Consider the following 16249-nt stretch of genomic DNA (forward strand, 5'->3'; position numbering starts at 1 on the left):
CTCTGAAGGGAAATGTGTAATCAAAAAATCCATGTTTTATTTGTCTGTGTATGTTTAAAGTGTCCCTGGCGTCCAGTTCGGTGGGTCCGGGTGGTCAAGTGGTCCATGTAGAGACCAGTGAGGTCGTCCTAACAGGCGACCCACTCAACGGCTTCGGTGTCCAGCTGCAGGGAGGCATATTCGCCACCGAGACGTTGTCCGCACCCCCGCTTATCCGATTCATAGAGCCCGACAGCTCGGCAGAGAGGTGAGATGTTCGCACATGAATAATTGAATGTGTCTGCTCTGTGACGTAAAGCCGTTTAGACACAAAAAAAGTTAGTCAAGTGAACAAACAGTCAAGTGAAGTCAATTTTACTTATACAGTCCAATATCAAAAATCACCAATTTGCCTCCGAGAGCTTTACAATCTGTACAGCATACGACGGGATAAAGACAAACTCTTTGACGGCGAAAAATGGAAGAAACGCCCTTCGTGTGTAGTTCATCGGCCTCTGCCTGTCTATGGCTAGCTCGTTTTTGGTGTCAAAGTGTCTCCCATCCTTCCTTTAACCCATTTAACATCAATAATTAATCCCTATCCGGACGTATAACAGGCACTACAGCATCACAAACCTATCACATGCTCAACAACAAACTTAAGCAAATGCGCAGTTATGTGTATTGTTGTGTGTGTGTGTGTGTGTGTGTGTGTGTGTGTGTGTGTGTGTGTGTGTGTGCGTGGGTGTGTGTGTGTGTGTGTGCTTTACTAAGCTTTGTGTTTATGTCATTGTTAAGGCTTGTGTGTGTGTGCGAGACTGATGTTGGCGTGTATTAAAAGCTCTGCTTGGCTCTGTGTGATGTGTGGGTGTATGAACCTTTTTAAGCATTTAATGTATGTACATGAGTGTAGGTGGGGCTTTACAAGTATTAGAGTGCAAAAGTGTGTGTGTGTGTGTGTGTATTTGCAATTTCTTTCCATTTCCCTGGTCATTATAAGATGTAAAATAGCTTTTCTCAGTTCTTTGTTTAGATGATCGAATTCATTTTCGGAGTTTCTCTGCGGGGTGTGCAAATCTTCTCACGTGTATTCTGTATTCCCTGAGCATCAAAATGAAATGGTAAATACAACTTTATGAATCCCAACACGGTGAGGTCTGCGTTTTTATATTTTTTTGGGATGGATTCAGTTCATAAGAATTCATCGGCATCAAACTACATTTATAAAAGTGTGTGTGTGTGTGTGTTCGCAATCTGTCTTTTGTTGCACTTTAGTTCAACCATAGGCTATATGTTCATTTAAGTCTTTCTGTGTAAGTTCTCAATTGTGTATGCGATGTGTGTGTGTGTGTGTGTGTGTGTGTGTACTGTTTGATGTTCCCGTCATATTAACAGCCTCTGTAAGTGCGGGGTGTGTTTCGGCACCCACAGGCCACACTCCCTTCTCCATTAGCGCCCACGCTAAGAACACTAATTAGCTAGCTTCCCCTTGCTCACGCTGGAGGAATCGATAAGTACCCTCCTTCCTGCTTGACAGGATGAATCTAAATTAACCCCTTTTCACACCACCCTGAATTACCCTTTAAACAATTTATAGTCTTTAAAAGCGTAAGTCTTGTGCAGTGGTGACCAGCAAGGGCATCCTCCTTTAACGTTTTCACCTGTAATTATCCAGCGTTAGTGCTGCTGAAAGTTGTTACTATAAATGTTATTTAGTATTTTACTTTTAAATTAATTTTAAGTATTTATATTGGAATAGTCCTCAGAAAACTCCTACTAAAGTCTGATTTACTGTTTACTAGTCTGATAGACCTTCCCTCACAGCGCTGTGGAGGAGGGTCTGGCTAGTCCGCACAACATTCCTGGATGGAAGAAAAGCGTGCTCTGGTTTATTGGCATTTCTTTAAACCAATCACAATCGCCTTGGACGGTGCTGAGTCCTGGATGGAGCAACGGCGCCTCTGCAAAATAGCCTCGGGAAGGAACTTTTGGTGGAACTGTGTACATTCAAAGGTTGTTTTAGTCGTGCAACAGAAAACTCAGATTGGACAGATAGTCTAGCTAGCTGTCTGGATTTACCCTGCAGAGATCTGAGGAGCAGTTAACCATAGTCCTCAGAAATCCACCAGTGTTTAGAATGTCAACACAAAGAAAGAGGAAGGTAATGGACATCCAACAAAATTTCCAGCAACACCTGAACAATCCCGGAAGTGGAACATTGTCTATATAGACAAGTGTGTGTGTGTGTGTGTGTGTGTGGGGGAGTGTGGGGAGTGTGGAGTGTGTGGTAAAGAGAATGAGAAAGTGACAGGGATTGGATTCGGAGCGAGTACTGACTCTAGAGTCATAGTGAGAGAAACAAAGTGTCTTCCTTGTGCTTTCTGACCACGGTCCGAAATCCATAGCAGGAAACGTTAACCCTGTCCTTGATTGCATGTTGTTTATTGAGATGGAGAACCAGGAAATGAGTAGGGGGAAATGCAAGGCTACCATGCCACAGTCAGAGCGACGTGTTGTTTTTGAGAGGTGCCCTTCAGGCTACGGCATAGGGTCTGGCATAGGGTCTGTGTCTCCACGTACCTACGTACGTACCCAGGGCATCTATTTAACGCAGAAGCATGAATTGGCCTTTAGCCAGCAGTTAGCCACTTCAACTGTCAGTAGTTGCTGTGTAAGCCAAAAAAACCCAGGTGGCATCTGTGAGGCATCTGCAAGCGAGGTGGAGCCCATTGTAACGCCATATTCACATTCCACTTTTACTGTAAAACTATCAGCATTGCTATACAAAATCTTGACTGAAAATGTACAGTGAACAATTAAATAAGGGTGTAAAGAACAAAACAAAAGTAACTTTTGGACTAGAAAGGCGAGAAATAGTTCAGTATACGTTTAGCATTATCAAACAGCAGTATAGATATTTCTCGAAATAGCTGAAACTTAATGTACTATTTTAATTTGATTGACTTCACTGTCCACCTGAGTGGAAACGTGGGTTTGGACTGCTGCCGAATTCCGAATACACACAAAAACATTAACGATTAAGAAATGGATGCTTCAACGAGTATATAATGTTTCTCCAAGCAATACACAGCTAAAGTGCCAGGTTTTTTAAGGAAGTCTGGTGACAGCGCAGGAACTGCTGCTGTAGCCATACCTACGCTCATGTGTAGTCATTCAGGGATGCTGAACTGAGGGAGTAGCGTGAGGCGGGACACACAGCCACATCCTTATCCTGACCTAAGCCTCTGTGTAAACTGTGTCAGACTTACAGTACTGATGATGCACAATACTGAGTTCTCTCTGCAACAGCAAAGTAGTACAATATAACCAGTAATCAAACCAATACATTATATACAGATATAGTATAGTTAGATGTACCATTGTACAAACTACAGGCTGGATTATGAAAACTACTCACTAAGAACCAGATCTGATATCAACACCTTGCAGGACAAAGATGAATGAAAAGCAAAAGGAAGGAATTAAGAGCAAAAAAATTAAGATGAGAGGGTAAAAAATTTGAATTGAAAAACGAAAAGAATGGGAAAACGAGAACAGGAAAGAAGTGCAAAGAACCAAACTGTACGCGAGAGAGAGAGAGAGTCTTGGCACGCCATTTAATACTCAGTCGATCATAATAAAGTTCTCTGGTCACCCACTCATGGCTTAATAGAGGAGAAATAAACTGTCTGTGTGTGTGTGTGTGTGTGTGTGTGACAAATGAAAACCCTAAGTGTCCTGCAAATCCAAAGGGCAGTAAGGTGAGGCCTAGTTAAAGTGAAATCTCTTCATCTTCATTTTGTCCTGTCAGAAGTCTCCTCGGGGCAGAAAGGGATCATGACTGTAATCATTCAGTAGAACTTAATAACATGGCTCCGATTTTATTTCAGTGCACTAAGTCTAAGTCAGTCTTGACTTTTGGCCCTTAAGCCATACCAGAAAAAAAGTTACTACAATTAGAATCACATTGTCCACTCTTCCCCATTCATTTATCTTGGCACTAGAGTTTCTCGCAGAGAAAAGTGTGGAGGGTCCTGTTGGTGTATGCAGCATAGGTTTACATCACTGTGGGCCAGTCAGCTCAGCGTGACCTATGTTCCACCTAGTGGTGGAAGAAGTATTAAGATCCTTTACTTAAGTAAAAGTACTAATACAACACAGTTACAGGTAAACATCCTGCATTGACAATGTCAACTAAATTGTCTCAACATTTGTAACATAAGTTATATTTTATAGTTTTTTGTGCAAAAATCTAAATTTGTAAAGTAACGGGCGCCTGGGTAGCTCACCTGGTAGAGCGTGCGCCCATATATAGAGTATGGACATCAATGTGAGGTTTTCGAGTCTCATAATTTATAGGGATCATCAACCTGTCAGGGACTAAGGATGGAAATTAGCCTTTGGCTATAATCCTGTATATTTACTGTACATTCTTTGAAATCTTCATTAATATACACTGTCCCTCATCGAAATAAATAAACTTCAAACTCCTCTTGCTCGATGGTGTTTTAAGCCCCCAACGTCGACTTCAAGGCACCTAACCCTAAAGCTGCAGACACACCGACCAGACGGCCGACCCTCAGCACAAAAGCCAGTTGGACTGATCAGTCTCCCCAAGTTGATCAAAAAAGTGCCTCGGAACACACCGAAGAGACAAGACGTAATACGTATCCATAACAGCAGACGGCGCTAATCTGTATTGCAGCCATAGACTGTTAATATTAATGGACAGAGCATGTTTGACGTCACCCACTGGTTTGTGGAGAGCTGATATGAGTCGTCGAGTTTGCGTTTATGGGCGCAGCCATCGTGGTTGCGGATGTGACGTTTTTAGACGAGGAGGAGGAGTGAGGGAGGAGCCGTAGACAGTTGGGCGGTATCTGACTGTATTTTTTATTTTTTTTTGTGTTAGCAACGCTGCTTACACCCTTCGTTATGTTACACACGTTCACTGGCAATCTGGATGCAACTTCTGCTGAAAGCTAGCATACATAATTCAAGGTAAGATTTAGCTTTGCTAGGTTTTAAATATATCTTTGTCCCATAGTCATATAAGAGGAGTCACATTGTAAAGTAAATGTATCTGATGTTACCATGTAAATTGTCTATAACGTTAGCTAGCCACTTATGGTAAAACATGCTAACGTTCATTTTCTGCAAATTGAAGTTTAGCTACGTTTTCCTAATTTAAACGTAGTGTCAGCGAAATGCAAAACGGTGATTTTCAATGCTTATCATTATCTAACGCTAACTATTAGCAAATGTCTAACCAAGTTTCTTAGAACGTTTGGCTAACTGTAATAACCATAAAGCACCGATAGTCTTGCTACTGTTAGCAAGTATCATCAGTCTATGGTTGGCGAATTTAGCCTTTACATGCTTTTAAGAGCTAACGTTAACAGAAATAAGATCATTTAACTGACTTAAAGTTACACTAAAGAACAATAGACTGTTGTTAATTCATCTGTATTCTCCTAGATAATTAATGAAGTACAGTTACATGCTAGTGTGCATATATATTTAACTATGAGGGGCTCAAATGGAAATTGATGACTCTTTTTCTTTCTTTCAGAAATAGTAGTGTGGAGAGCCATGATGGCATGTGCACCCAACCCAATTCACCAGAATTAAGTAATAGTTACTTTTATTTTTCCACTGTGCATTACATACAACCAACAGACTGTCACACTATGCTCACTGTAATTGTAAAGGCAGCTTTTATTTCTTTACCCAGGCATTTGGACTTGACTGAACAGTGCTGCACAAGTGCTTTACGCTTTATATGTTAAGCTATATTTTTATATTGTGGTTTGTAATGTCAACCACTTCTACTGTAATTAACAGTGTGGCACTAGTGATTCAACTACCTCTTTTTATTATGCCGAATTCACTTGTGACAGTGAAGTTTGCCTTTACCTTGACCCACAGCAGTGATTTATGTGTGGAATTTACACTGGATTGTAAAAGGTGAACTACATTATTTAATTCATCACTTTAAACATAATGTTAAAAATATTGCCAGTGTTTGTTGTTTATGTAGTTTTTGAAGTTAATGCATATTTCAATGTGAAATAAAGGTCTTTCTAAAGCTACATTTGTTGTTTTTCTGAAGTAACTATAGGAACATACAGTATTGTAGTCATACAAGACATTGGTAATTTGATAGAATTTGTAATTGATTAAAAGTGTCTATTTGGGCTTTAATCAACATAAATGATTTCTTAAATGTTACCATACTTACTTGAAAGTTGACAAAGGATCAGCAAAATGTAGTTTGTGCTTTTCTTGTGTGTCTTTATGTACTTGTCAATTTTAATCACCATGAAAACACTTCACCAAAATCCTTTTAGATTAATTTATATATTTGAATATATTTGACAAGTGTTTAGTAGGTAATTGAAAATGCACTAGGTGCTGTTTAATCTGTGTAGGGTTAATGTAAATTCATTATAACAAAATTATGATGACAAATTGCAAAGAAAAAATAAACAACTTATTCAATGTAATAATTAAATCAATGTACCTTATATTTACTGCACTGACATTTTTAAAATATGAAAACTAAAAACCATACAAGGACATGCAATGTCAATATCTAATTCTATTCTAGTTTAATCCTATACATAAAATATCTCAATTATATGCCTAATACATATTTCTAAAGTGCTAACTTTTAGGTATAAAATGGTGAACAGAACCCAAATGCAGACAGAACGCAGAGCCAGGAGTGTGAATTAACAGGTTTTATTTAAAGTATCGAGTCCAGGTTTCTGAGGGGAGAAAAGCACGTCAAAGTTTCCAGGATGGAGAACGGGTCAGTGCTTTCTGGGAAGGAGCGGGTCCGTCAGAGGAAGATAGTAGGCCGGCTAGTGGTGGGGTCCAGTGGTGGTGGCTGTCTGCTCCGGTGGATGGCAGGAGTGAACCGGTAGCAGGAGTCAGGTTCCAATGGCAGCTGAGGCACAAGAGAAAGGATAACGACAGGCAAATGTTTATAATAGACAAACATGTAGTTAAGGCATGGTAGATCACAATGAATTTTATTAATATATGCACTTGTACATTAATCTATGCTTCACTTGAGGACATGCAGTATTAAGTAAACATACTCCTACATGTCAAATTTATCTTAGACAATGTGTATTGTATGCAACACTTTTAATGATATGTACATTTTGGTAATAAACAGCACTTGTAAATATAGATTGTAACATTATGTGACTCATCTTAAAACAGACTAATGTGCTGACAGAAGGTCTTCAGATAGATTAGCAGACACAACTACAGTAAGTGGAAGAAAGACATCAGTGTAACAGCATCAACGCATATTCTGGCCCACTGCCCCGCCCAGAGACCTCCGTCTCCGAGTCTACGCGTTGCCCCCGCAGCTTTGTCCGAGGGTGAGGGTGACGGTGATGCTGTGTGGGTGCCGCCGCGGCGGGGATGATATTATGTGCCTGTCCTTCGGGCACCTTCGGGTAACGTTGCCCAACTCTCGGGCAGGAACATATATTTCAGTATATACAAGTAAAAACTCAGTAGAAACTCAGATGTGAGGGGGTAATTTCTAAATCACACGCAGTCCCAAAAGTATTCTAATCTGTGCGAATATAGGGTTTAATATGACTTTGCACCCTAGCATTAGCTATACTAGGCTTTTATTTTAAGCTAACATTGTAAATATAGATTGTAACATTATGTGACTCATCTTAAAACAGACTAATGTGCTGACAGAAGGTCTTCAGTGTTAGCTTGCGGGTTAGGGAGGCATGCGCATCGATTAACAATAACACAACATATGGTTAAAAATAGATCTCCGGCGAGACCGTTATGCCTACTGTATACGACTGTAACGTTAAATATATATTTGAATCCGTTTATACGGTCTGCATAATGTTAGCCCGCTAGCTTGGTTAGCAAGGTGCAATCTAGCTAGCAAACTGATATTAATTGGGATGCTAACGTTGGCTAACGAAAAAGTATTAAAAAAAATTAACGTTACTTACCAGAAAAACTGAACTGCCGACTCCTTTGAGTGTCTTGTCGTCCAACCGAACGCTGAACAAGATATTATTAGGCGACCAAAGTGTCACAGTCACTACGAAGAAAGCTGGTCAAACTCCAAAATAAAGTTGACGTGCCTTGATTGACAGACCGCGAACTGTCATCACATCATAGCCACGCCCTAAAACACCCTCTGCTTTATCGCCGATTTTAAAATCATCGAGACCATAATTCAAAAAATGAACATCATTCTGTGTTGCAGAAGACGTAAAACTAGCGATTGAGACCATAAACTCATTATGAAGATGTTTACTGAGGTAATAAATCAAGTGAGAAGTGGGTCACTTTCTCATAGACTTCTACAAAAACCGACCTCCTTTTGCAACTGCACGTGTCGCCCCCTGCTGGAATTCAGACAGAATGCACGTTTAAGGCACTTCCGCATTTGCAGCACTTTGCGAAACCGGATGGGCTGTCCACTCATAATATACAGTCTATGATTGCAGCCCAAAAATGAACACCGGCAGCTGATTGGACAAACGCGTCACGTGGGTCTGGTTTCTCCGGAAATTCAAAGACAGACTGTCATGGCGGCTTGTTAAGAATACGATTTCATATTGTACTAAAATAGTTCACCGAAATGTGTTTCTGAAAACATTTAAAGCGAGAAATAGGCCATGCAGTTGCTGAATCTTCATAATTTCAGATCGACAAAGGTCAGTTTAAAAGATTTTTGTCAGATTTTTAGAGACTCTAGTCATGCTCATTCCACTCCCTGTTTCCAGGTTAGCACTCTACCAATCAGATGGGTCATTTGAGTCTGACTGCCGGCATTACCCGCCCCGCCGATTATACATACAGTGGTATGCAAAAGTTTGGGCACCCCTGTAAATTTTCATGATTTTCCTTTATAAATCATTGGTTGTCTGGATAAGAAATTTCAGTTAAATCAAATCAATAAATCGGCCAAAATGGAGGTCGACAGCCCCTCGGACGGACGACGGCACGGGACAACACCAAACAGACTCAAGCCAATTATCGGCTTGGTGTGTCAGCGCCTTAACCTTAACCCTTACCCTTTCCCTAACCATTGCCTAATCCTAGTGCCTTCCAGGCAGCCCTGCCTGGAAGACGACGTTGGGGGCTTAAAACACCAAACACCTCTCAGCTTCATACTAGAAACAAGGAAATGAATTTGCCAACGTTGGTGTGTTACGTCAACTTGTTCACACTCCAGCTCGGTCACTGGCTCTCAGCGTCACATACAGACACAGTGATCTGGTGCGATTGCAACATCGGGAATTCCTGGAGGGACTGACTACTAAACTGGACTTGAAATGCAGTTACATTTCCAGTATGAGGAGCTTCGCTTTCAAAATTGCTTGCATTCACAGGCCAACCTCTAAAAAGACAGAATGACTCCTTCGTGATACACCTCTATTTTGCCAAGGAAAGCTATTTACAGTACATGATTAATTACTTTAATTGTCAGCGCTAATGTGCTTTACTTTTCTTGCAGAACTGATTTATGTAGCGTGGAGCCAGCTTTGGGGGTGTCTGAAATCTTTAATATACAGGAGCTAAAAAGAATGTGATATGTAATACAAAGTCTGAAGCTGCTTCTGGTGTAATCTCTCTAAAAAGGAATTAAAGGGGGAAAAAAAAAACATTCCAGGTAGGGGGATACTGACGATTAGTGCTTGTTGTGCCCTTGTGGGAGCATTTTAACCCTGGGGATAATCATATCTCAACAGGGGGCAGAAAATAGCTACAAAAACATGTTTTATTTCAGGATGTTTTTGGAAACGTTCATCTCGCTCTGCTTTGAAGAACAATTATGGGCCGTTCAGACTGAAATGACTGAAGAACCTCCGAGCGTTCCTTATTGAACCCCTCTATTAATGGCTTCATAAACATGAAAATACCACATTTGACTAAACCTCTGCATTTCCCAAGGTCTATTTAATAGATTTTAGAATTTGTTTTTGTTGGGGGGTATCAGGGTTAGGGTGAAAACAAAAAGTTGTTTTACAAGACGCTTTAGATGATGAACCCAAAGTACTCTTGTCTATGGCGAGCCTAAACCAAACCAGAACTTCCAGGTTCCGTTCCAGAAGTAAGCAAACTTTGAGATTTATAACACAAACTTCTATAACCCTGCTCTGAAATGTAAGCAACACGTCCCACAAGTCCAAGAGCATCGCCACATCATTTAGACATGCAGAGCTTACAAATAAAACGTTAGAGATATATAAAAGGTATTAAAAGACAGCGTTGGTGGACATCATGGCAGCACGCTGCTGCTCTGGTAGAACAGCATGGTAGCTGTAGTTTTTTTAAAAGCACTACTTTTGCCTGAAAGTCATTTTCCACTGGGTGCGTTCTCTGCTGCGTTCCGGTCTTGTTCCGTCCTCCGCCACGCGCCATACCACACCGGGAGGGTCTCAGAAGTGGAGCGTCTAGCTGCCCGACTCGCAGATTATATTGTCTCAACAAGTACTTTACAGAACAATCACGTGTTTATTAAGCTAGTATCTACCTTCCAGTCCAAGCACTCCTCCAGTCATTAAACTCCATGCCTTCACTTCTGGTTTTGTCGGATCTGTGGTGTCTATTATGTTTTTCCACCTCCAAGAAGAATCTCCCGTAGTGCTGTAAAGGAGATATCTTTTGGTAAATTGACTGGATAATCTCGATGTTTCACTTCCTGCCCGGCTGTGTTAACAACGTTCGGCTCGCGTGAAAAAATCGACTTTAGCAGAGCGGAGAGCAGCTTCACGCACGCTTCTGGGACGCGCCGCGTGGAATATCAAGCATTGAATATCAGGCGCCTCCGGAACGCAGCTCAGACGCACCCGGTGGAAAATACCGGTAAGATGTAGTGATATTTAGAAGGTGAAAATAACAAATGTTTCCAATCATTCTGACATCACCATGGTAACTCCTGTTGTAGGTGTGGCCTGCTGCAGGTTGGAGACCGCCTCCTGTCAATCAATGGAATCCCCACAGAAGACGGAACACTAGAGGAGGCCAATCAGCTTCTCCGAGACGCGGCGCTGACCAATAAGGTCACATTGGAGATAGAATTCGATGTAGCAGGTTTGTAAAAGTTAACAAAAGGTTTGCCACATTGTCAGAGTTCTGTCTGTTGTATCATTAAACCATGATATAGGCGGTGTTACCTCTTTGCCAGATTTGTGCTAGAATTAGCTGTCTTGCTACTCGGCATTGTTGCAGTGTGTCTTTATTAGAGCTCATGCTACTATAGTAAATTGTTAGCCTGGTTGACATCAGACCCTTCTCAGTTGTAACTGAGAGTGGGTCTGGGCAAGGTTCATGCGCAGCGCATTTCCAAAGGGACGTTACCAACGGACGCCACTCAAATGCCTCTGGGCGCAATTGGATAGTCCTTCAGCCAATCAGGACCAACGAGCCGGGTGACGTAGCGGCGACAGCGGCATCAACGGGTTGCTGCCGAAGCGGTGGCCGTCATGTTGAATGTAAACAAAAAGCTGCTTGCCGTCGCTGCGCTATCGCCCTTGTGTAAAGCCCGCCTCAGCGGTTGTGATTGGTGCCTCGATTTGGAAAAAAATTGAAAATGGGCTCTTGGGCAGACTGACTTGCAGAGCAAACCTCAAATTTGCCGGAAGTTTGTCAGGGTTTTCCCGGGCTAGTAAATTGTGTCAGACACCTGAAATGATGTCCTCATCTGTGAGGGTTTGAACCGCTTTTCGAAAGAGTGTAATTAAAGAGCACAGAGCAACTGCGCATTCTTTATTAGCAAGCATTTAGTCTTTTTGTTGTACAAATGGACACATTTTCACAGATAGCATGAACTGCTCAAACTCAGCCGCTGAGAGCTTTTGTCTCAGTGCAGATGGGAGCAGACAGAATAATTACAGCTTTCCACTGCAGGGCATGGCCCCATCTACACATGCTTTTAACCCCATGAAAATGTAACAACCACACTTATACCGTACAAGTTTAAAGCTGTGTTTTACTCTGCTTCGTTCCGATTTCTATGTTGAAGAAAAGTCATCCAATTGCATTCATATGTTGCTAAACTCACACATTGAAAAGGGTCAATCTAGCTTTTGGGGAAAGGGGAAATTGAAAGAGTATTCAGTTTGTTTTGAAGTCATTCTGCTGATGTCTAACATTAATTGTATTTATTTAGTTTAATTTCTGGGTAGGATCTGTAGGATGAAGCAGTCTGCTGCTTTTCATTACTTTAACTTTTTCCCTTTTGGATGATCACTCCGAGAGAAAACTTGCTTGGCCTTGTTGTTTTGTTAAGATTACTCATAGGAGCCCTGTGGAGTTTCCTGGTAAACAAACAGTCAGTGTTACTCACCCAAACGCATTGTGTGTATCCTTGAGCTCTGCTACTGTAAGAAAAAAAAACATTTTGGACATTTCTGTTAATCCAAAAACGGAAAAATGTTACAGACATTTCTGTTAATCCAAAAACGAAATAAATCTCTGAACTTAAAGTATCTCCTCTATGGGGCGGCCTCTAGCTCACCCAGTAAGAGCGTGCGACCCATGTAGGCTAAGTCCTTTGCAGTGGCCCGGGTTTGAGTCCGACCTGTGGCCCTTTGCTGCGGGTCATCCACTATCTCTTTCCCACCTTTCCTGTCTATCCACTGTCACTATGAAATAAAGGGAAAAGCCCCCTCAATGCAGAAAAATCCTCACATTTTAGAAACTGGAAACGATCCGAACAGTTCTGTCAACCAACTAAGTGATTAATGGTCTCATCATTTCAGCTGGACTTGTAGGCCGTTATATTGTTGGGTAGTTTAAATTAAATAAAACATCATATTTTATGAACTGGTGTGCAAACTTTGTGTGCAAAAATCTTAACTTGTGAAGTAACTAGTAACTAAAGCTGTCAGATTAATGTAGTGGAGTAAAAAGTACAATATTTCTCTCTGAAATGTAGCAGAGTAGTGGCCGGGTTAGCTCAGTTGGTAGAGCAGGCGCCCATATATAGAGGTTTACTCCTCAACGCAGCGGCCGTGGGTTTGACTCTGACCTGCGGCCCTTTGCTGCATGTCATTCCCCCTCTCGCTCCACTTTCATGTCTTCATCTGTCCTATGGAAATAAAGGCCTAAAATGCCCCCAAAAAATTATCTTTAAAAAAAAATTAAAATGTAGCGGAGTAGAAGTAGAAAGTGGAATGATAAGAAAAGTCTCAAGTAAAGTACAACTAAAGTACAGTACCTCAAATGTGTACTTAAGTACAGTACAGTACTTTGGTAAATGTACTTAGTTACACTAAAGTGTAACGAAAGTAAGAAGAGCCTGGCTTAACCCCAACAGCTCCAGCTGCTAGGTGTGAATGTGTAATGTGATTTGATCCGGGCTTTCCTGCTAAAGACACAGTGAAACATTAAAGTAATTTTTTTGTACCTTAAAATAATGTTTCCAAAATCGTTTCAGTGGTTCATCAACTCGGCTATAACCGCACTATGCAAGTTTGCCAGATCGGGTAGCGGATCTGTAGTTTGAATGAGTACGGTAATGGACAATCCGGTTCCAACCTGTAGGGGGACCGAAGATGAAAAGTGCTTTGGTGTTGCTTTAAATATGGCGTCAGTGAAACTGCCCTGAATAAATACCAAGGGGGTAAGCGAGCATCCGAAAAGCGTACCTCCTATGGGGAGGTTCATAGGCTAACAAGCCATCACCTTCTGCTAGCATTCCATTGATTGCCGTTCATTTTGACGTCACTTTGACAGCGAAAATCCTTACATCTGAAGCGTTTAAAGACTCTATTTGTCCATTGTTTATTTCTAAAGAAACACAACAATGTATAAAAGGCTCCATTACCTTGTATCTCACGTTATGGCCCTGTAGCACACGTTTTTTATAAAAGTAGGCTAACAATAAATTACCGTATAGTCAGGAGAAGCTCGCAGGCAATCGGGGGGGACGTGGAGGCATACAGTGAAAATGACAAAATAATTAATCATACGCTCATGGACAGATTCCTACTCACGCTCTCCATCTCTGCAAGATTGGGAATGATTGAGATTTCTCTCACCAGCTACCAGAAGACTTCCAACTTTCAGACCCTTGCTCACGTCACATCTACGTCTTCAAGCTCAGTTGGAGGCTGCGCAGTAACGCTCAGCCATCACCGGAATAGTGCTTCTAATGTCCTTCACTGGTCTCCATGGAAGCCTATGGCGTCGCTTTGTCCATTTCTTTCACTGTCTATGATAAATACAGGCCAATCTTGGCATGTTACCACTATAGATCAGTGGAATAGACATCATTAGCAGGGCTGTGTATGATGTCACTGTGCTTCCTTGTGCACTTGCATTCTTAGAAAAACAGCTTAATTTAAAAAAAAAAATAAAATAAAATGAGAAAGCAGGACTCAAAGGAGCCTCCCCAAATGGGAGGAGCCTCCAGTAATGCCATGCGATTACCGAACAGCCAATTTTAGACATGGCTCTTCAGAATGAGCCATGTGCACTACAAACATAATTTGCTAAAACTGTTTCCCAGGGATGTAGTTTAGAAAGCAGTATACATACATCATTTAAATTGAACCCCCTCGAAAACGAGATGCTTCATCTCAAGGGGTTATCCGCTTAACAATTTCAATTTCAATAAACACCAAGAGGCAGAAGGATTTCAGTCATAGGAAATGACTGTGGTACACTTAGACTCACAATTGAATTTATTTTGGTTGAAGAAGTTATTTTGGGTGTGGTTTCATCCATTTAATGAAACAGTATGATAAACTGGTAAAGACAGAGACTTGATTTAAGCTCTGTAGCTCTCTGCACTTACCACTGTTTTGGTATTGCCTTTCTTAATGTTGCATCATTTAGTTTACATGGCAAGTAATTATGAAATTAGCATTCATCCCACAAACAAAGAGACATTAGAATGATTTCTTACCCTACCATTAACCCCATACGTTGATGCAGTCAATTACCAAGCATATTTAAGACTATTCCTCTTTCGCCGTCTTTCAAATTAAGTTAGACAGCTCTGAATGGAATATACTCATCGTCCACTTTTTCTAGCTGTGAGGAACAATACTGTTCATGAAATGAATGGTGCACATGGATGGATGGACAGCTAATGAAGTTGGTTTTCACGTGTGCAGCATCAGAGAATGATTAGAGCGTCTCAGTGAGGATGCTGAAGTGAGAAGCTGATCTATATGTATAATATAATATAATATAATATAATATAATAATAGCTTGTTGGGAAGTCTTAAGTGGTTTCTCTGCTCACAACTTGCACTCATCATGTTAATGCCTGGGTGGTGGTGTTGTGCTGCTGGAATTAGTATTATGACTCATGCAGGCAAACTGTGAGGATTTGTAGTTGCTGTTTACCCCAGAGAAGAGCCATTCAGAGTAGCATGAGAGCAAGAGCCAAATGCCTAAGTAATTACAAATGTTACGCGGGATGAAAAGACTTTAATTGTTGCTTGTTTTTTTTGTTTTTTAATAACTATGGCCTATCTGCATGTGTTTGTCTTACAGAGTCAGTGGTGCCTAGTAGTGGTACGTTCCACGTCAAACTGCCGAAGAAAAGAGGAGTGGAGCTGGGGCTCACCATCAGTGGTAGGACACACACACACACACACACACACACACACACACACTGTTGTTCATATAATACATTTTTTGTTTCAAACTGTTTAAATGTCACGAGACCACCCTGCAATTCTCACACAAGCATACACATGTATCTTTCGTGGTAACTGTAGGCTGCAGGAAAGCTCAGCTGTAAACATTACCACTGTTTATAAAAGGGTATATATACCAGGCCTCACACTCTGTTTGCCTGACTAGCCTCATACTTTATGACCAAAAGTATTTGGACATACTGTCAAATTTGTGATCTTTTAGTCTGAGGCAGTTTTTTTTTTTTTGGTCTAGGCCCCCCAACGCGTTCTCATGAGGTATGATGTCGTATCAAAACTTATGCAAACCAATTCATATGATATCCTACGGAATTAGGCGACATTTTTTTACTGTGAGCCGGGTACATGTTACTGTGGGAGGTTACAAAAGGTGAGTGTCTTACGGCGACGACAGTTATGTTTAGGCACCAAAACGACTAGTTAAAATTAGAAAAAAAGATTGTGGTTGGGGTTAAAACACCGGTCCCTTTAAGTAATACTCCCGGGACACAAACACCCGTTTCCTGGGTGAAAGTCTTGTGATTTATCCGGGACACAAACTTCACTCCCCCGCCTGAAAGCCCTGTGTTTTATGGCCCACCCATTCACCC

At 41.2% G+C, this 16249-nt stretch overlaps 1 protein-coding gene across 1 annotated transcript in view; it reads left to right on the forward strand.

Moving 5' to 3' along the window:
* grip2b (glutamate receptor interacting protein 2b) overlaps window positions 1–16249 on the forward strand; it is a 93162-nt gene that overhangs the window by 52795 nt on the left and 24118 nt on the right. The window contains exons 11-13 of the mRNA XM_028575012.1: window positions 61–247; window positions 10934–11079; window positions 15496–15576. Of these exons, the coding sequence (XP_028430813.1) occupies window positions 61–247; window positions 10934–11079; window positions 15496–15576 (414 nt within the window). The remainder of the gene's footprint in view (window positions 1–60; window positions 248–10933; window positions 11080–15495; window positions 15577–16249) is intronic.

Source organism: Perca flavescens, chromosome 4 (genome assembly GCF_004354835.1).
Source record: "Perca flavescens isolate YP-PL-M2 chromosome 4, PFLA_1.0, whole genome shotgun sequence".
NCBI lineage: Eukaryota > Metazoa > Chordata > Actinopteri > Perciformes > Percidae > Perca > Perca flavescens.